General features: G+C 34.8%; 1 protein-coding gene across 1 annotated transcript in view; it reads left to right on the plus strand.

Moving 5' to 3' along the window:
* COL19A1 (collagen type XIX alpha 1 chain) overlaps positions 1-22,769 on the plus strand; it is a 354,142-nt gene that overhangs the window by 205,672 nt on the left and 125,701 nt on the right. The window contains exon 15 of the mRNA XM_047860196.1: positions 5,170-5,223. Coding sequence (XP_047716152.1) covers positions 5,170-5,223 — 54 coding nt within the window. The remainder of the gene's footprint in view (positions 1-5,169; positions 5,224-22,769) is intronic.

Below are 22,769 nucleotides of genomic sequence, written 5' to 3' on the forward strand. Positions count from 1 at the left end.
ACATAAAATATCTTTTCTGAATACCTACACACCCTAAGGGAAATTCTTTCTTGTATCATGACAATTTATGAAATTATGTAAAACTGGTCACTCCTTTAATTTATTGACATAAACATTCTTGAATTCCACTTCTCAGAACTAATATGAGAAAACCATTTCCCATGACTGGAGTATATGTCTGTTACATTTACACTAATTTGCTTTTTGTTTTTTTGTTCTTATGTCTCCAGCTTATAAAATTTGTTCCCATTGTTCTCATATTAAAGGCATGAAATTTTCTATAAAGACGGATAAACTCTGTTTTCCATTTTAATTTTGTACACTCTATTTGAAAGACAGAAAATGCTCTCATGGTATTTTAAGAATCTATGAAGATTCTGCTTAATCTTATGTTTCAAGTCTATGAAGCATATCCTAAAGCAATAATCATAACAGTTAAAATACACTTACTTGCATAACATTTTTGTTGAAATACGTTTTAGGTATCATATATTCTGCAACATCCCTGGCAAGGGAGTGCAAATAATACTTCAAAATGAAACTTCCTTTTTTTACTTCAGCTTCTTTCTTTGATTAAGAAGTTATGAATATATCTTGCCTCCTACACAAATGAAAATGTGTTTAAATGCAATTAATCTACCCTATTAACTCTACTAAACATTTACTGTATTTGTTAAACACTTCAAAATTCTGTTCTGAACCAGTTAATTCTAAGTAATTTCTCAGTTAAATATTTACATGGGCTTCCATAATGATAAGCTCTAGACTGTCTTAAATAGCAGATTGTCCAGAGAGAGCTATGTGAAATGTAACACACTATAATAGCTGTCCACTGGACCTTAAAATGATTTAGCTAGTTTGGACTATTTTTTACATAGTTTTAGTCTAGCTAAAAGAGGCAACAGCCTTATGAATTCCTTTCCCTGTCAACATTTTTAATGTCTAGGATTCCACTTAAAAAAAAAAAAAAAGGAATTGGGCGCCTGGATGGCTTAGTCGGTTAAGTGTCCAACATCGGCTCAGGTCCTGATCTCAGGGTCAGGTTTGTGTGTTCGAGCCCCACATCGGGCTCTGTGCTGACACCTCGGAACCTGGAGCCTGCTTCAGATCCTGTGTCTCATTCTCTCTCTGCCCCTTCCCTGCTTGTGCTCTGTCTCTCTCTGTGTCTCAAAAATAAATAAATGTAAAAAAAATAAAATTAAAAAAAATAAAAGGAATGAATGCCTCTGTAGACATATGCAGATATTTACATCATGAATATTCTAAATACATTCTTATACTTCTCTTTCAGAAAAGAAGCGAATCTTTATGTTCATGAAAAATTAGGAATAATCCAGTTTACGGTTATTTTCAGAGCAGACTAAGATGAAAAAAGTATAAAAAATAAATAGGCATCACTCTTCAGCAAATAAAATCAAAGAAGAAAACAATGCACAGATTATACAAATATGCCACATACACAAAGATACATAAAATAATGATTCTCTAATTTAAAAGTGGTTTAAATTATAAAATATCAAATAGTGGTTGAGATTTAAATAAGTTCCATAATGGAGATGATATAAGAAGAGGTAAATAATTAATTCTTACATGAATTGTAAGGCCATTTTACTCTTAGACATCAGATCATTGAATTACTTTAGATGAGAAATACAGACAAGATAGAAAGTTATCCAATGTATTTAAGTTCAAGTTTTGAAAATAATTGTGATTAGATATCAGCCAGAAATCTGTTTCCTATCACCACCACCCAGTATTCCATCCTGGTGTTTTCTTCCTGATGGTGCAATTTACTAAGTATATATTGAGTCTCTTCTATAAGTGTGGTAGAGGATAGAAAACAAATGATGCTCTGTCCTCTAGGACTCATAGTCAAATGAGAGTAAATAAAGTACACACATAATGGCATTTACAAGGCCAGAGAAAGAAAGAATTGGGCAAAAGGTCTGAGACAAATGGTGAGCTCCACCCAAATTTAAGTAGGCTGGAGCTTAGATATATCTATAATTTTCAATAGTAAGTGATCAGCAAATTCACTGTTTGATTTTAGTAAACGAACGGAGTAGTAAACTGGATAATTGCAAATAGTGAATCATCCCCAAATTTTAATTTCTTATTTGGGGAATAAATATAATTTCTTTATACTTGATTGACCTATGTTTTACTAATGACAATACTGATATTATTTTTCTTCATTAATGTCAACTACTTTCAATAAAGACAGCCCCCAAATGTTCTGAACATTAATGTAATGTGGCTAGGATTAAAAATTGGTCATGGATAATCCAAATAGTGAATAATCCATTGGAGATTAAAAATAATTCCCTAACTTTTCATCAAAAACCTATCTGGGTTCTAGACTTAGCAAATATAGGGTGGGGGTGGGGCATGGGATTCAGAATCATGAACATTCAGGAGGCATACTAGTGAGCTTATGTGTGTGAGTGTACCATTTGGACTTTGCACACAAAAGGGTCTCATAAATATTTTTGAATCCATTCCAAATCAAGTTTAATATTTTTGCATTTTTGTAGGCTTTTGTTATACAATTTCTCCAACTAGTAAAGGGAATGCAATTTTGATTATATGTAGTTCAGACTTAATTGTACTCCCTTGATGAATATTTGGTGTATGTTTTAGTATCTCATGTTGAAAAACACTGAAAGAGCTGTCAACATTTGTATAGATATCAAAAATGTTGTATATAAGTTTGACTATTCATGAAATTATAATAGTTTCCTAAGGGTAAAAGCAAGGAGTTTAATCTAAAGCCAAGATTGTGTCGTTCTTATAAAAAGATGACACAACTCCCTGTAATTACATTGTAATTAATACTTGGTATATTTGGATTTCAGAAGTTGTTTTGCTTATGCACATTATAAATTTGCCATCCTTAAGTTGGCCTAATTAGCCAGCTTTCCTCTGTTATATATCTTTTGGCAGGTATTTTTTGTAAAAAATCAAACAGAACTGATCACTTTTTTCATTCCTTGTTTTTTATTCCTCCCTAAATCAATAAAACATAGGCTTTATATGTCCCTATGATATTAAATTGGTCCAAGAATAAATAAAAGAAATGAAAGTAATAAATACATACTTTTTACTAGTGTTTTGTTTGGAAGGAATCAGAAAGATTTGAGGAAACACTGAGGATTTGTGATACATGCAGAATTTTTTGTATTAATGCTTTTTGAAAATGAGTTACAGTAATTTATATTAAATACTGACAACTTTAATCAAATGAGAGCTATCTGAATGAAAAATTACAACATGTTTATAACTTTTTTATTTCAAATAAAATTAGATGGTGAAATTATGCACATTATGACATTCATTAAAACTTAAGTTTCTTCTGTAAAAAATGAATATACATATAATAAATAATTATAGGTCATCACAAGCACATCTGATGTTTTAGTTTAAAATTAACAACAGATTTTAAAGAAAAAAGGTCATAATGTACAAATGTATCATAATTTTTTAAAAATTAGGTAATAAATCAGTTTCTTCTGGAATGGTGGTAAATTCAGATTTGTTTGAATATGAATTACTAGATTTCTCATTTATTCCAAACCATTTAAGCATTAAATGTATGATAGGTTAATCATTAATATTTGTAAAACCCTTTGAAAATTGTTGGATTTACCCAAAAACTTATTAAAGTAAATTGATTTCCCACTATAAATTTTTTCATTCAGACATTAATAGGCACGTAGTATTGAATAAGACACAGATTCTACTTGTTATCCTTAGAGCTTGGTGAATTCATTACCTGAGCAATCATTTAAATGAACTTATGATAAGGAGTTTAAAGGACAAGTATAAGGCACTTTAGGACTGATGAACCAAGACATTCATCCCATCCTGTGGAAAGTCAGAGAAGGTCAGGTGTTTTCTTAAGATCAGTTTGGCTGTGACGTGGAGGTTGGGGAGGTTGGTGTCTGGTTCAACTGAGAAGTTCTTACAGATGAGCAAGCAAGAAGTAATCATTGGAGCTGTTGTGATGTAAAGAAATAGATGGTTCCAAATATACTTTGGAGATGCACCAACCAGACTTGGTAATTGGATATGAAAGAGAGATTTGAGAGAGGAAAGTGTGGAGGTTGAGCTCTAGATTTTTGGCATGAACACTAGCAGAGTGTTGTGTGGATTTACTGAGTTGGGGAATGCTGGAAGAGAATCCAGTTTGGGAGAGAGGGTCCTAAGTTCAGTGTCTGATGTGCTGTTTCAGATGCCTGTGAGATATTAGAGTGAGTATCAAAAACAGGCAGTTGGATATGTGAATATGCAGCTCAGAAAATAACCTAGATTATAAACCTTGGAGTCACTGGCCTAGAATATTCAAAGCCCTCAGTACACGAGATCATGGGGAGGTAATGAGCACTGAGAAGAAAATAAGCCTAAACTCTCATGTTTAAAAGATGGAATGGGGAAGAAGGAAGCATCAGGAGAGCTAAGAAGAAACTTTAAAAGAGGCAATAATTACTGACAATTTTAAAAAATAGCCATATGATCATTTTGAGTTTCATGTTGAGTAAGAATTCTCGTATAAAAGTAACTGACAATCAGGAGACTTAATTGGCAGATTAACAGCACCTGGGATTTCCTGGGCCTTTTTTATAACCTGAAAAAAAGATTATTTTTCTGCCTCTTGATAAGCTGTGAGAAAGTGTTAAATAATGTCTGTGATACTAAAAATTAAATGCTATGAAGAGACATATGTTGAAGCCAACATCATAACCATGTGTTTTCTCAGAGGATACTTACAGAGCTACTCTCAACGAAAAGTGTGGCTGTATTTATAGAGTTCAAATATAGAAAGAGACTTTTTTTCCCTGCTTGAAAATATTGTTACTACTTATTTATGGTAGTTCGGTGAAACATAGTTCTGACCATATGGGAGTCTTTATTGAAGTGAACACTGGTCTCACACCTGATTTGGAATCGCCTTTTTTTTTCTTTTCTGAAGTTAACTCCAAAGATAAGCCAGTCGCCGAAGAACTTACCATTTTTAATATATTACAGAGTCTAACTTTGGAAAAACTCAAATCATTTAAAAAGATTTGCTTAATCAATAAAGTAGGTATTAATTTTCACAGCATGCTTTGTGAGGCAACTGTACTTGAAACCGTCTATTAACATGTGTTCTTTACCCTCACCCCACACCAGGGTTCCCTGGGGATACAAGGCCCACAAGGTCCACCTGGAAAAGAAGGTCAGAGGGTAAGTAAACTTGGAACAACTGGCAGCCATTACTGTCTCAGGGCTCACTTATTTCCGAACATTAATAAAAATAAACCCAAAATATAGCAAGCAGATGGGCCTAAGAAGAGTATTAACTATCCAAAGGCTGAAATTTGAGATTTTGACAGAGCCTTTACAATCCAGAAAGTTCTATATATTTTTAAGATTGGCAGCACAAATGTAGAGACATAGTTTAGGTGAAATGAATTAACCGTAATTTGATCTAGGACACGTTGGTCATACTTTGGAGTTTTGAGTTAAGCTGATGTTTGCAGAGTTAAGTTGACGAGTATCTTTGTGGAGTTCCAGCCTGTTCATGAATTCTGTGAGGATTGTGGATATTAACTACAGTCTTTAGCCGAATTAAATTATTGACATTAGTGATGCATTGTAATTCTTCTTTCATTACTGTTTACTGCCTTTGAGATAAAATGTGTAGTAAGTGAATAAATTGTACTTGAAATAGTTAGTCTTATCTTCCTCCAGTAAAGGGACCCCCTGCAGTGATAATGGGTCAGGCTCAGTTGAATATTTTCAGCAGTGGGATACCCCATTCTTATGGCTTATTGTTATTACCATTTTCAAATCATTTTAAAGTCTCAAAACATTTTATGTGTGCTTGCTCATACAATTATTATTATCAACTTTGTTACCTTATTTATGAGGAATGTATGACTCAGAGAGTTTAGGTGACTTGCCTAAAGTCAAAGAGCTAATAAAAAGTAGAACCAGGACTGGATTTGGGGGCTTTTGATTCTAAATCCCATGTTCTCTTTTACTGTCCCAGCATATTAACCCCAAATCTCTTTTTTAGTCATTTTTTATTTGTTATTTCCAGTCTGCCCTCTGGCAAATAAGTCATTTGCCTCAAGTATTAGAGTCCTTCGAATATTTGGGAACCAGTGGTATATTTTACCAAGGTTTAGCTTTTATCAGGTCAATAAAATCCCATTTCTCTTAACTCTTTCTTTTATGTGGGTTCCTAACTCCTAACACACTGATAATAATTCCCAGAAAACACTCATGGACTTTCTGGATATATCAAGAATGGGACTGAACTTGTGTGGTCTTATTTAGGGCAGAGCAAAATGTGGCAAGTATGCCCGGTACTATTGACCATATACTTCTACTGGAGTTTAAGATTGAGACGATGCTTCTGTGTATTTTTTTTTAAACTAACTCCTTCTACTAGAGTGGCTTTGTTCCTTTGTTTTTGTTTTTTATATTTTTTGGTGGGACAATTAAGATTTGATTTGGGAAAAAATCAAAATTAAAAAATTCTGTGTCTAGATTTTATGCCCAATGGCTAGTTTAGTAAACACAAAAAGGCTTATTAGTAAATTTTGATGGCTAAGAAAATAAAAGGACAACTTTTGTGAGTAATGGCTAAGATTTATGGGTTACCTATAATGTGCTAAATGCTTCATCTTATTTCATTATTTATTTCTCACAATAGCTCTAGGAAGTATAAAATGCTATCACCCTTATAGAGAAACTAAGGTTTTAAACAACTCAGATAGGATACATGGCTAATAAGTGGAATTATGCTGATATTTAAAAATTATTTATAAAGTAGCGTACTTGAGTTCTACTCCCAACACCTATATATACAATTATAATTTCCCCTTCGGATCTCCAGCTCCTCTCTATTCAGGAGTTCATTAATCCATCTGATGAAAGTTTTAAGGAGTCCTAGGGAGAAAAATAAAAAATTATTTCTCTAGATCTGGGCTTTTGAGTCTGCCTTAAGCGTTTAAACCACTGGGAGCAGAGGGCTAAATGAAATGACCTTGTGAAGTTAATTTTTAAGCTTCTTTTTCTGTTTTTTCACATAATGGCCAAGATGTCTAGGTCCTAGATGGTCCTAGATGCAGGACCATGTTTCTGAGTTATTTTCTATGTTCAGTATCCAGGGGACATTTTCCTTCTAACCTCTCTCCTTTCTTGGAAACTGAGTGATAAATTATACCCCCCTAGTTAATATACAGAATATATAGGAACTCAAGCACCTCAACAGCAAACCCCTAGTAACACAATTTAAAAATGGGCAAAGAACCTGACTTAGACATTTCTCAAAATAAGACATACAAATGGCCAACATGTACATTAAAAGTTGCCAAATATCACTAATAATCAGGGAATGCAAATCAAACCGTAACGAGCTATCACCTCACACCTGTTAGAATGGCTATTATCAGAAACACAAGAGATAAGAAGTGTTGGTAAGGATGCAGAGAAAAGGGAACCCTAGTGCACTGTTGGTAGGAATGTAAATTGGGACAGCCACCATAGAAAAGAGCATGGAGGTTTCTTAAAATTAAAAATAGAACTACCTAATGACCCAGCAATTACACTTCTGGGTATCTATCCAAAGGAAATAAAACCAGCAATTCAAGGAAATATTTTCACTCCCATGATATGCAAACAACTTAAACATGTGTTGACAGGTGAATGGATAAAGAAAATGTGATCTCACACACACACACACACACACACACACGTGTGCACATAATAGAATATTATTCAGTCTTTAAAAAGGAGGAAATCCTGTCATTTGTAATAACATGGATGAATATGGAGGACATTATGCTAAGTGAGTTAAGCCAGATATACAGAAAGACAAATACTGCATGTTCTCACTTATCTGTCTAAATCCAAAAATGTCAGATTCATATAAACAGAGGTAGAATGGTGGTTACCAGAGGCTAGGATGAGGGAGCTAGGGGAGATGTTGGTCAAAGTGTATAGCTTTAGTTATGCAAGATAAATAACTTCTAGAGATCTAATGTACAACAAAGAGACTATAATTAATATTGTATACTTGAAATTTGCTAAAAGGTTAGATCTTATGTGTTTTTACCACAAGAAAAAAAAAGGGTAATTATCTGTGAGGTGATGGATATGTTAATTAGCTTAATTGTGGCGAATAGTTCACAATGTAGATCAGATCATCAAGTTGTATGCCTTAACTATATATAATTTTTCCAACTGTAGCTCAATGAAGTAGAAAAATAATAAGCAGATTTAGTTTCAATACCCAAAAATGTATACTCTGTAGGTTGTTTGAAATGGAAATTATGGAGCTAGGTGGGTGAGGTGAGGTCTAAGGCATTATGTCTGAATTATTCTTCCCATGGCAGAGTTGTCTGTGTGCATGGTAAGCACATTTGACATGAGATCCATCTTCTTAACAAATTTTTAATTGGACAGTGATATCGCACTTTTGATTTATACAAACATGTGGTCAGTTTGAAGTTCCCTCTCTTTTATTTTAATGAAAACTTCTGCCAAGTCAGATTTTCATCCATCCTGCTGTTGTTCAGTTGCCTTTTTGAATTGCAGAGTAGGAATTGATCTTTGTCCTTATTACATTTTATCTTCTGAATTTTGGTCTCGAATGTCATTCTATTAGTTTTCTTTCCAGTGAAATAGCTCCCAGCTTTATATCACCTTAAAATTTGATAAACCTATCCTCTAAGTCTTCATGCAAATCTTTAATAAATCCTGAACAGAACAGAAGCTGACAAGTTCACATAACACCAGCAATGGCTGCCATCTTGATTATCATTGATGTTCTTGTGGCATGATAATTAAATCATGTACAAATACATTCAACTCTACCTCTTTCCCACCCACAATTCTTAATTTGGCTTGTAAGATAATTATGAGAGCTTTTGTCAGATACTTGCTGAAATAAAAAAAAAAATATTCAAATGAGGCTTTTAAAAAATAATAATGCTTCAAATTAAAATTGTACCCTATCAAAGCTTACATTTCAGAGGAAGGTGTGTTAAAGAATAAATTAAACTTATGTATTCTTTGTGATAATTATGGAGGAACATATTCAAATTATAAAGTTCAATCACTACCTTATGCAAATTTACTCCATTTATAAATATGTATAGTCCCAATAACTTAATATTACTTTTCTTTTATCTTCTATCAAGAGTAATGTGTCAGAAACTGAAGAATGTAATAGAATTTTATGGATACCGTTAGGCATGGCTTGTCATTATTACTGCTGCCTTTCACAAGTGCCGTATTTATTGAGGAAAATAGCTGGAACAGATATTGGCATTATCCACATTTACAAATTATTATTTCCAAATACACTCCACAACTTACGCTGCTTTGAAGCTACTTAAAATGGAAGCAAATTAAAGAAATGACCATTCTTACATATTTGCTGTTAGGTCCATCTTAGTGCTACCATTTCTTCTCTGCTCAAGAGTTAGGTAGCACTCAGCTCTTTTAGAGATACTAATGTACTTGTATGTGTATGTGTGTGTATGCATACACACATACTTACATACACATGTTCTACAAACAGAGACCATTTCCCCACTTCACTGATGCTTGCAATAGAAAACAACAGAAAAATCTATGAATTTAAATTTATTTTTTGATGATGCATTGTCAACAAAACTCTTATATTTTGCTTATGGGTGTTTGACCAGGAAGGAATTGGCTGTCATTAAGTTAATTGCAATGGCATATAAAATATGTGGCCAGTCTTACACACTTTACTTTTGGGCATAAATGTCTTTAATGAAAGTAGAACATTTAATTTTAAACAAATAATTGACTTGTTGGTTTTCCTCAATGGTTAAATAGCTAATAGCTTCTACTCTACCAATATCTCACAGTTATCATTAGTTTCAAATATAGATGTCACATACTTTGAAAAATATCAAACATCATTGAAACATGTTAATATTACTATTATTATTTTTATTAAACCATACAGATTCTGATTGATAAATTCCTTTTCTTTTTCTCTTTAACCCTTTGTGTACAGTTTTCTGTAAGCACAATAAGAACACTGGTTTCTCTCCAAGTACCACACCAAAATTCTGTTTCAAATGTTTATTAACTCATTTTAATCTTTTCACTGTCTTTTAAGATGCTAAATCTTAGATTATGAAGTGTTCATTTAATAAAATATAGTTGCAGAATACTTCTTGTACTTAAAAGCTTCTCTTAACCTCAGCAATGTTTGGTGGCAATATATATCTGAGATTTATAGTTTTTTTTTTCTTAACCTCCTGAGTTTCTTCTTTGAATCTGTCACATGCCATTATGTATCTATTTTTTACTTTGTAATCTTTATGAAGTCTTAGAAGTAAAAAATTTGGCTGCCACATTTTTAAGTCTCACATCCTTTATAGATTAACACAATTTTAAAAATTCAACTAATGCTTAGCATTGACCCTAAACCTAAGATGACAGTATGTCAGAGAGAAGTAAGGGAGAACAGCATGGAGGCCAAGAGGATGTTCAGCCCTGGTGAGGTCAGAGAAGGGCCAGGATAGGGTACCAGGATACTGCAGGGCCAAAAAGTCAACAGAAGAGCATTTCAGAATGCATGGAAGGTTGAATAGGATTAAAATTTGGAACAAAGTCAGAGGAAAGATGTTGGATAAAAGAAGAGGTGGCTGGAATTGGTGCCAGCTGAGAGAGAAGTTTCAGTTGAATAATTGAGAGAGCGTTAGAAATAAAAATTGCAAGAAGGGTGTAAAAGGGGGTGAATTTTGAGGAAGGAGAGGCACCAATAGGGAATCCGATAGAGAGATAAAGACAAGAACTGAATGGAAACCCAGAAAAGTATCTCAGTGAAGAGTATTTCAGACAACTAAGCATGTTTATAGAAGTTCACATGATATATCTCAAAAGAACTCACATTTATAAAAATTCCTTCTAAGATGTAGATTCCTACAGAATTTCCTAATATTCTTAATAGCACCTCCCAAAACGTAAAAAATTACTGTTTTAATGTAACCTTGGATTTTTCCATTTTAATCACATTAAGTGCATGTCTGAATAGTCATCTCACGGTTGGCATGAAACTACCATGGACTTTTTTAAAGAAATCACTCTAGGTCTCTGAAAAAAACATTTTGTTGGTGAGTCAGCTAGTTGCTGCCCCAAATAGAGGTTGTTTGGTTGGACCAAGATGACACCTCACTCTTTCATTTTTTATTGCTGGGTTCTAATTTTGAGCCTGAACAGAAATTTTATGGTAAAAAAAAAATTTTAGGGTAGCTTATTCCACAGTGCTAATTTCAGAGCCATAGAATTACCTCATAGTTCCAATGATGTGAGTTCAGGGCCTGGTAGAAACCACTAACAATAGTCTGTAGTTGAGATTAAATTATTTTACATGGGCTTGAATTTTAGGGAGGAGCCTTATAGAGAAAAGAATGAATAATTATGAATTTTCAGCTTCAGAAAGTAATTTAGTTGCACATGAAGATGAGAGAGAAATATAAGATTGTCTTCTAATCTCTATGTATTGAAACTGACACTGACCTTTAAAATGTACAATGAGTGTATCCGTAATTCTGCTCACTCACTAATGCTATTGCTGGTTTCCTTGTACCAAGAATTTGAATTGCTATAAGGAAAAAGTCAACTTTTTTAAAAATAATTGTTTTAATTCTGGTCCTAGGTAGAACATAAATATAGGGGGAGAAAATCACCTTTTTTGGCTTGGATCCATTTATAAATATGTAAATATACATATTGTAAATAACATCTTAGAGGTTCTGCATTCTACAACTAATGTTTCATGTTTGTTGCACATGTTTTAAACTTCCTGGCTATACAAATGACATCTTTTTCCATTTACTTCCTGTGAAATTTCTTAAGGATATCTTCTTAAGGATTACCTTGAGAGTTTCCAAGAAATACCATTTTAGATCCTATATGACATTTTTAGATGCGTAACTGGGAAATTGTATACCTAGGGGTTCCAAGGGCTATGCAACTTTTCCCCAACATCTTACTCGGATGTACAAAACCAAATATGAAACTTAGAGGATAAAAATGATCAAATTTACATTTATCCTTGCATTTCTTATATTTTAAATTTATTTATTTATTTTGAGAGAGAAAGAGACAGAGAATGCTAGCAGGGGAGGTGGGGAGAGAGAGAGATGAATCCCAACAAGGCTGTCAACACAGAGCCCGACTCAGGGCTTGAACTCATGACATGCTCACAAACCATGTTCATTGACCATGAGATCGTGACCTGAGCCAAAATCAAGAGTCAGACACTTAACCAACTGAGCCACTCAGGCAACCCTATCCCTGTGTTTCTGTTTGCAGAGCTCCAGAGCAGACTTTGGGGGAGCCATCACCATTGTTTCAGTACCTGATACTACTCTCTGTGTCGTTATTTGTTGTCTTTCTAGAAACTCACTTACCATTTAGAATTATCTAGTTATCCCCTATTTACCTATAAGGCTATTAAAATTAATATCTATAGGAGGTCAATATTATATAATTGAGAAAACTCTTAACTGAGTTAAAATAGCCACCTAGAGAGAAAAAAATATACTGTAATACAAATTCTACCATATAAAAATCATATGATGGTTTGCTTTCATTTATATTCTTTTGGTCTGAAGTGCCATTTCTACTAGGAATATAAAGCATTCAAACATTATAAATATCTGTATCTTTATATATCTTATGTACAGATTTTGTACATTTATAATCTGACTTTATTCAGTTCTTTTTTATGTGCTTTGAGTGTTATATGTTATATGTGTGTATAAATAAGTAAATATAAGTCATCTATATGCTTTCATCATTTTATACCCTATTTCAGAGATTAAGTGGGAAATCAGTATAGAATATACTAGCATAGTAGTCTTCTTACCTTTATTATATGATACATTCCTAGTAGCAAAAGTGTATCATTTATTACTTTGCATATTAATTTCCTCTGCTTGTCCTGACTGATGAAGTCCCAATAGCATGTAACTTCATCAACTGATCATATAATAAGGTATGATTTAGTGCTTGTGAGATTTTCTAATATTGTCCGTTAGAAGCTCCTCAAGATACAGAATCAGAATTTCAGAGAACTTTGATAAAGAAGTTCAAGGAATGACATTGGTCTGTTTTACCTGAAAATTTGCACTTCACAATTTTCTCCCAGTGTTGTGCCACTCAGATATTCCTGCTTACTCCAGTTTGGTTTGGTGTCCACCAAAACTGCATCAAATGTAGCTGCTGAAGCAATGGAGTAAGGCAGGAAGAAGAGAAAGAGGCTAACATATGTTAATGTCAAACAAATGCTTACAAAGAGGTAGTTGTGTAGCACGGACAGGACTCTTCTACTTTTGCCTCACACTCTGACTAGTGGGAAAGATAAAGAAACAAGACTTTGGGAGACTTCTAGCTCAGTCTTATTAGAAACAGGTGAAAAAAGACATAGTATGAGATGTAGCCCAGACATTATGAGAACAGGCCACCCCTTAGATCAGTATCACAGCTAGTTAATGACAGTAATGGACAATGGTCCATTGTGGTAAACTTCACTCTAGTTAATGAGTCTCTACAGTGCACTTGAAGCAGAAGATTTCACAAAGTGCTCTGGGACAGCTATAACAAGAAAAAGAGATTGTAACCAACGGTTTAATTCCAGTAATACTCATATAGGTCGTTAAACCACAGCAAGCTGAGGTCTATATTCATTTAAATAAAGGGCCAAATGACACCATTTGTATTGTAACAGAATAGCTTTATCAGCTGTTATTTGGATTAATAAAGAGAAATGTTTCATATTTTGTAAACAGAGTGCTGATTCTGAATGGCTTATTTATTTATGTGAATACACCCAAGAACTGGTCTCTGCTGCGTAAGTAGCCTGACAACTTATAGGGCCTCCTTTAAACTGGAGACACATCTCCCTGAGGCCCATAGAGACAGGGAGCTGCTTCAGTGTATGGGCCTGGGGGCCATTTCAGGGACATCCAGTTGTCAGATTTTAGAGCTGAAAGGGAACAATGGTGTTATTCCAGTCCACCAGATAATGAAACTGATGTCCAGAAACATTCAATAATTCTTCAAGACGTCAGGCCATTAATCTCTTTATTCCATATAATAAGAAGCCCTTACTGTCTGTTTTGTTGTTCCAATTCAAAACCCGGATTTCCATGTCTTTAAAATAGAGAATATTGAGAATTTGACCAAAGCCATGTATTTTTCTCATTAAGGCCACACATTATAAGGGACAACTGTAGAGAGGTAAGTTGGTCCTTTTCTGGTCTCCACACATTGTAAAGAGTACACATTTTGTGCCCGTGCCCTGTTTATCCTGCACCAACAGCTGGGAACAAGCACTGGCTGCTCAGTGGGGATCTGGGGAACAGAGCTGTTCTGTTTCCAGCTGTGGGACTGGATTAACTTGTGACTTCCGGCAAATCGTTCAAGATTCTAATCTAAATTTATCTGTTTCATCACAATTTAGCCCTCAGGTATGTTCTGAGATTAAGTCAGGAGCACTTTGAATGCAGTCTAGTGACAGGTGTTCTATGAAAGAATCTTATAAATATTAACTAGTTAGTCATAGAAACACTTAAAGAGAATGGAAAAGGAGAAGGCACTTTCCTCCAAAGTGACAGTATGCTAATATTCCTGCATCAGTATTGTTCAGAACATCACACTGAATGTGTTAGTAGCTATTTGGTACATTTACCACTGGGAATGTCAAGTACAGAGTTATTTATCCATTTGGCATGCAGTGAATATATATGAAGGCAACTACCAAAACCAAGAATTAATCACAAGTTATTAATCAATTTGGAAAATATAAACATATAAGTTTCAGAAAGGCAAAACACTTGGAACATGAAACATTTTTATGGCCTAATGACTTTGAAAGCCAGCATTATGTTTATAATAAACAATACAAGACCTCAACTCTGTAAAACTCAAAATACTATTTTGAGTTACCTTAGGTGATAGCACAGATTCTGAAACCAAGCTTAATTTTATAGCACTTTAGTTTTCTCAGTATGTTATGTTTCACTTTTCAGGGGAGCAGTAGAGACATTGCAAAATAAATGTGACGCAACAATTCTAAGAAAGTTGGAAATTTCTCTTTTATGGAATATAAGCAAATGGTACAGTACTCTTATTTCTAAATATCTGGCATAACAGTATTCAGAGTAGTTCTTGAATTTTCTAGAAATAACTTAGAACTGACTTTTCCTAATTTTCCTTAAAAACCAGTAAACTTGTACTTGGATATTTTTTTCATGAATAGTTATAGATACATTTGACATCTATTTGACATTTTTAACTTGTTCAGCGAATCACATACATGCAATGTACATGTATATATCTGTGTATTTATTGTACTTTTTAAAACTCGTAACAGTACACAACATATGCTGTGACCACTATGTTGTTATTTGTCATTTGTAATTCAAAAATAACTAAACTATGCACACCTGAACACTAGCAAGGAGCATTTTTAGTATTTTCAATGTCAGAGATATTAATATCTAAAAGTACATTTAATGCCACTATGTTGTTATTTGTCATTTGTAATTCAAAAATAACTAAACTATGCACACCTGAACACTAGCAAGGAGCATTTTTAGTATTTTCAATGTCAGAGATATTAATATCTAAAAGTACATTTAATGCCTCATATGCACATAAAATTCAGTAATATAAAAACACACACCATTTATATGCATTCAATAATAATAATATTATATTTATTAATAATGCCACTTAAGAACATTAACTCCAGGGCGCCTGGGTAGCTCGGTCAGTTATGTGTCTGACTCTTGATTTCAGCTCAGGTCATGATCTCACAATTTGTGGGATTGAACCCTGCGTCAGGCTCTGCGTTGACAGTGTGGAGCCTGCTTAGGATTCTCTCTGTCTCTCTGCCCCTCCCCTGCACGTACTCACTCCCTCTCTCTCATTCTCAAAATAAATACATTTTTAAAAACTTAAAAAAAATAGCATTAACCCCAGAAAATATCATGAAAAGAGCAAAATACCATCGAAGAAAACAGTGCCATACTTTCTGCCATACTGAAGCCTGTCACTGCACACTCTCCATTGGCCATGTGTTTTATACAATGTTCCACACCTTTTCAAAAAACACTTTAATAGCATGCATTTAAATCATGTTTAAATTTAAATTAAACACTTCAATTGTGTACTTATTCGATCATGTTTATAGTTTATCTTTAAGAGAATTTGAAGGTCTTATAAATACAGCCTAACCAAAATCTGTACACTGAGAGGAAAAGACAAGAGCTAATTAACAAAAAGTTAGAAAAGGAAGAAAATAGTGAGAATGCCTATTTTGAGAGAAGCAACTGCATTTTGAACGAAAACCTCTCTGAGAAATCTGAAAGCCTATTTTATTTATTCAAGAAACATTTGAGTGCCTGTTTTATGTGAGGTACCATGGAAGTTGACTTCAGTCAGGTTTCCCTAAAAGGAGAATCTAAGATGGAGTTCTTGTGTAACTGATTTTCAGAAGAGACCTGTAAGAGTGAGGGAAGCGGAAAAAGGAAGAAGAAGACCACAGGCAAAAATGTGATTTCAGAAGTCTACTCTTAGCCAGACCCCGCCAGGTATCCTGGAGCCCAGAGAATTTATCCCCACATTCGAGTATGGGGTGAGGCTTGGATACCCACCGACCACACTAGGTGGGGAGAGGGGCAGGAACTTCTGAGGTACCTCCAGGCAAGGCAGTTCCTGTCGACTAAGGCAAACCTCTGGAGAAGAGCACAGACTGAAGCCATTAGCAGCCAGCATCCGTGGTAGCTGGGCACCAACTCTGCCACCACCTACATCTGTACCAGAGGTGGAATAAACATCATCCTTAACATTACCAGTGCAGGGCCCTTCATGGTTTTTGAAGAGAAGGGAAGACATGATGAAAATGCTGATTAATAATAACCTCACCATGAGAGAGAGACAGATAGAGAGTGTGAATGTGTGTGTTTTATATTGGAGCAAGTGATAGAACTATTTTTTTAGTCTGATCAATAAATTATAAAAGGCTAAACTCAGGTGATGCTTATAAAAATAATGTGAAATGACCAGATGGGACAGATATCAAAGAAACAGAATGAGCAGAGACAAGGCAATAGAATTAAGTATCAAAAGTGGTGACTAAAGTATCAAATCTGAAATGGTGATCGTGCCATTAACCAAAGTAGAAAATACTAGAGGAAAACATTCTTTTGGAGATGAGTCAGTGTCAAGCCTACAGCATTAGAGTAGCCAAAAGGATCTGCAAATGGAAATGTACCAGCTCCTTAAAACCTGGATTGAGATCATAAGGAAGAAGACGGAGTTTTCTGTTAAGAAGTCGTCGGTTTATAGGTGATAATTGAAGCCACCAGACTAGATAGGATGGCCAAGGGAGAGACTGTAGGAAGAAAAGAACTGAGGACAGAACCTTGAAATTAAGGTAAATTTATATATAGGGTTGAGTGGAGGTGAATGAGAAAGTTAAAAGTACATTTGACCCTTGAACAACATGGGTTTGAACTGTGCAGGTCCACTTAATTACATTGATTTTTGATAAATACGGTCCTGTGAATGTATTTTTTCTTCCTTATGATTTTCTTAATGATATTTTCTTTTCTCTGGTTTTATTATAAGAATATAGTATATAAAACATATAAAATATGTGTTAATCGACTATTGTTATAAGTAAGCCTTTTGGTCAATAGTAGGCTATTAGTAGTTAAGTTTTGGGGGGAGTCAAAAGATACACAGATTTCAACTGTGCAGGGGTCAGCACCCCTAACCCCTGAGTTGTTCAAGGGTCAACTGTATAGAGAAATGGAATAAGAGAGCAGTTTTGAAAGGAAGGGGATAGCCAACTGAGTAGAAATGCTTCAGAGACATTAGGGAGGATGGGGTCTGAGGAAAAGCCTTTGGTGATCTGGAACAAGGCTGGTTTTGAGAGTAGCTGTGCTGTGCAGAAGCAGATATGCAGAAGCTGTGCTGTGCAGAAGCAGAAAGACCACACAATGGGTCTTGAAAGTATAGTAGTTATTGAGAAAGGGAATTATCGACTATTCTTTTCAGAAGCTGAGGTATGAAGAGGGATGGCTTAAGATCACATCTGGAGAGGTCAAGGAAAAGCTTTTTGTTGTCATTTTGTTTCATTTTATTTTCTAATTGAGTACACTTACAAACTGAGGCAAGGAAATCAACAAATAGGGAGAAACTGAAGTTGCAAGCAACATGAAACAATAATAAATAAAAGACAAGACCCAAGTGTGAATATGAGTAAGCACCTCTACGTTGAGGACACATTGGAAGACAGGAGGGGCATGGGTGCTCTCTTCCGGGACAGAGTAGGAGTCAAGGCACTATGCACGTTTATCTCATACAGAAAGAATTTTTCAGCATAGATATGACTTAATAAAACATAAGTAGCATTGGTCTCAAGATTGTTCATCGTTTTCAGGCAAGTAAAATTATAACTACTTTTTTCCTTCATGGACAGCAGGCCCAACTCACTCAAGTAAAAGCAGCTAGAAATATAGAAATAGAGGAAGCCAAACTGAAAAGGTGGAAGGGAGGCGGGGCCTTGGGAGAAGAAAAGATCTATTATTGTAATTTCAGAATTTTGCTAGATTCTTAAGCATCTGGTGAAGTATAGGCATTTCATTTAACCTTTCTATCTGTGTTTTCTTTCCTTTGTAAATTACCCACGGTATCTTACAAGAGCTTCTGTTATCAGCCATTTGTCTGAATTCATTTACTTTGTTTTAGAAATCCATTTTGCTAGAATACAATTCTAACTTCTTAGAAGATTTTGCTTTACTGGTATAATGGAAATGATGTCAGAGTAAAATGTGCCAAAATTAAATTGTTCTTATTTTTATTTCTTTTGGCAATTTTTCACTTTTTATATCTCTGTACACATTCTATAAAGTGTCATTTGTTTTTTTCTCAAATGATATAAAATTTCTGAAACATGCTAATTAAGTATAATTCCCAAGCTAGGAAATGTCAAGGGACTGATTTACTATATAAGTAGTCCTGCCTCTGTCTTTTTATCAATAAATCCTTGGGTCTATGGTTATAAATTTTTGTGTACTATACTGCTAACTTACTATGGGCTTAAAATAATTTTCAATGGGAGCTGATGGAAATGAATATGATGTATTTCTTTGCAGTTGTTGCCATAGAGATAAAACCCTTTCAAAGTAAAACGGAGATGGCATAAAAATTACTAATTCAGGGGCGCCTGGGTGGCGCAGTCGGTTAAGCGTCCGACTTCAGCCAGGTCATGATCTCGCGCGGTCCGTGAGTTCGAGCCCCGCGTCAGGCTCTGGGCTGATGGCTCAGAGCCTGGAGCCTGTTTCCGATTCTGTCTCCCTCTCTCTCTGCCCCTCCCCCGTTCATGCTCTGTCTCTCTCTGTCCCAAAAGTAAATAAACGTTGAAAAAAAAAATTTAAAAAAAAAAAAATTACTAATTCAAAAGGAGTTATGCTTCTAATTTAATGTTGAGAATGGTGCACTAGTCCCTTTTTTGTTTTGTCAAAATTGCATGGCTTGAGAGTGTCTAATATACTTTCATTAGATAATTTCTCATATGAGAAAAACTAAAGCAATGAATGAAATAGGTAAATTCCCCACACCCCACATGGGATGACACTTTCATTTTTAATCTTTTATATGTAAGACTTAACAACAATCCTAATGGTCTCCCTCATGCTCCACCTCTATACTCCTATATATCTTGCTTTTTAACTTCAAGACTAATTACTTATAATGGGTTTTCTTAAAAACAAACAATTTACTTTCTTTTTCTGTCACATTATCTCTAACAATTAGACACATTTTCTAACAATAACAGGATTACAAAGATAAATCTATGAAACTTTCTCAAATCTTAACTACTCTTCCTGTTCAGATTTTGAAAGTCTTATAGACTTACCTTCAAATATCAAATTAGGACACTCTTAGAAAATATTCCATGACTTAGAATTAATTGTTTTATTTAACCCCATTTTGATTCTGTTACAAAAATATCAGCATTGTCACTTTCTGGAAACATTGGAATGCGCTAAACCAACACTAAGACAGATGATTATTAAGGTGGGGAAATGTCAGCCAATGAAACAAGACTGCCATCAGACAATGTGCCTACATCCCTGCATGGGAGAACTACGTGATGGAGAAAGAGGAGAAAGGGACAAGATCAGAGAAAATAGACAGCCCTATCTGCATTTTCCTAAAAACTAACCCCACATTTGCTTTTTATTTTCTTTTTCTTTTTTCTTTTTTTTTTTTTTTTGAGAGAGAGAGAGAGAGAGTGATAGAGAGAGCGGGCGGGGGGTGGGGGCAGAGAGAGGAAGGGAGAGAATCCCTGATGCAGGACTCGATCTCACAAACCGTGAGATCATGACCTGAGCTGAAACCAAGAGTTGGACGTCCAACTGACTGAGCCACCCAGATGCCCCTATATTTGCTTTCTTTCTTTTTTTTAAAAAATTTTTTTATTCATTTTTTGAGAGAGATAGAGAACGAGCAGAGGAGGGGCAGGAAGAGGAAGGGAGAGAATCCCTAGCAGGCTCCACACTGTCAGCATGGAGCCCAATGCGAGACTCGAACTCACAAACCATGAGATCATGACCTGAGCTGAAACCAAGAGTTGGATGCCTAACCAACTGAGCCACCCAGGCAGCCCTGTATTTCCTTTCTTTTAAAGCCTAGACCACTTTTCACCTAGTCAAAAGAATTTAAAAGGAAATAGAAGAATTGAGAGGATTGTCCCATAAAAGAGATAGGAGTTAATAAACCACAGGTGCTGTGTAATACAATGCTATTCAAGTGTGGTACTCAGACGAGGTGATCCTGGACCATGATAAGTACAGAAATTGAAAATACATGTTCAGAAACTTTTATAGCAATTTAATATTGCTGTGTATTCCAGTGATTATTGGACTCATCCAGTAGGCTAGATGTGAGTTGTTGAACCACATGGAGTCACAAGGGTGCTAACTGCCTATAAGTCATAAACAATAGGGCCTCAGCAAAACATGTGACATTTTGAGGTTAGATTGTAAACTGTAATCCACAAAAAAAATCTGAGAAAATGTAATCGTTTATTTTTATAGATTATTATTTTTAATTATCTTAAGTTTTAGTCAAGTTAGGGAAGTAAAATTTGTATTGTTTATTTTTAACCCCAACTAACTAATGGCAAAACAAGCTTCACAGGAGTTTTTGACACATCTTTTCATCAGAAATAAACTAACTGGTGACCATGAAAGTGATTGCAAAGAAATAAATATCAAAAGAATTGATATTAGTCTTACTAGGAAATATGATCATTCATATATTGAGTTCAGTTCATTGATGGTGAAGTTTTAAGCATAGCATGTTATTTGCAGAGATGAACTGTCTAATGAAGCAATGAAATCATCAAAATGTAGCAACATTTACACATAAAACATTAATTAGTTCAAAAGCAAAAGAATTTGGAAAGAATGAACTTTGATATAAAAAGCCAAGTGAAACAAATGCTCAGTACTTGATATTCAAACATTAGTGCCTTGAAGATGTCTTCTAAAGTAGTACTTTAGATTGCTGAGACAAAAACAAACATACAATTGCTGAGGCATCAGTGAAAGATGACATCAAAGACATTTGCTTGGAAATATTGAGTGAATATGTCAAGGATTACATGGCTTGACATGTTGTTGTTTTTTTAACTAGCTAACATCAATTCAAACAACAAATAAAACCAGCAAAATATTTTTACTACATCTTGACAAATGCATACGTAATACGTGGCAGTTCTTTTGGTATATGTATAATTGTAGATGATGGTGATACAAGGAAGAATCTTTTTCTTCAGCTTATTTGTCAACAAGTATGACTACTTCTGAGCTGTAGAAAAATAATGAAGGATGGCATTGTCAACAAATATGGTCTAGAGTTCAATTTTTGTACAGGAGTGTGTTTTGACAACACAGATGCAGTGATGGGGAGTATTCCAGAGTGGTTATCCTGATTAGGGAGCTTGCAGTAGAATGTAAACCGACACATTTCTTCATTCATCAGGAAGATCTTGCCAACAAATAAATATCAGCTAAACAAAACAATAGGCCTAACGACATGGTAAAAACTGTTAACTTATAAAGATTAATATGTTAAATTTGAGATTTTTTTAAATTTTGAGATAGTGTGGAAAATGGTCAAAACAACTATTCTTGGATAGTGAGTTATGGTTATTGAGGAGAAAAAGGTTGTCAAGTAGGTTAGACTTGTAGAATCAACTCACTGTTACTGCAAGTTAAGAAACCAATGGCTCAATATCACTTATGAGGGAAATGCAAATCAAAATCACAATGAGACATCACCTCATACCTGTTAAAAGTGACTCTCATCAAAAAAGAGAGAGGGGGGCACCTGGGTGGCTCAGTCGGTTAAGCATCCGACTTTGGCTCAGATCATGATCTCGAAGTTTGTGTGAGCCCTGCATTGGGTTCTGTGCTGACAGCTTGGAGCCTGGGGCTTGCTTCAGATTCTGTGTCTCCCTCTCTCTCTCTCCCACTACCCTGCTCATGCTGTGTCTCTCTCTGTTTTGCAAAAATAAATAAATGTCAAAAACATTTTTTTAAAGAGAGAGAGAGATAACAAGTGTTGGTGAGGATACTGAGGAAAGTGAACCCGTATGCATTATTTGTGGGAATGTATATTGATACAACCATCACAGGTTCCTCAAA

This window comes from Prionailurus viverrinus, chromosome B2, assembly GCF_022837055.1.
Source record: "Prionailurus viverrinus isolate Anna chromosome B2, UM_Priviv_1.0, whole genome shotgun sequence".
Classification (NCBI taxonomy): Eukaryota; Metazoa; Chordata; class Mammalia; order Carnivora; family Felidae; genus Prionailurus; species Prionailurus viverrinus.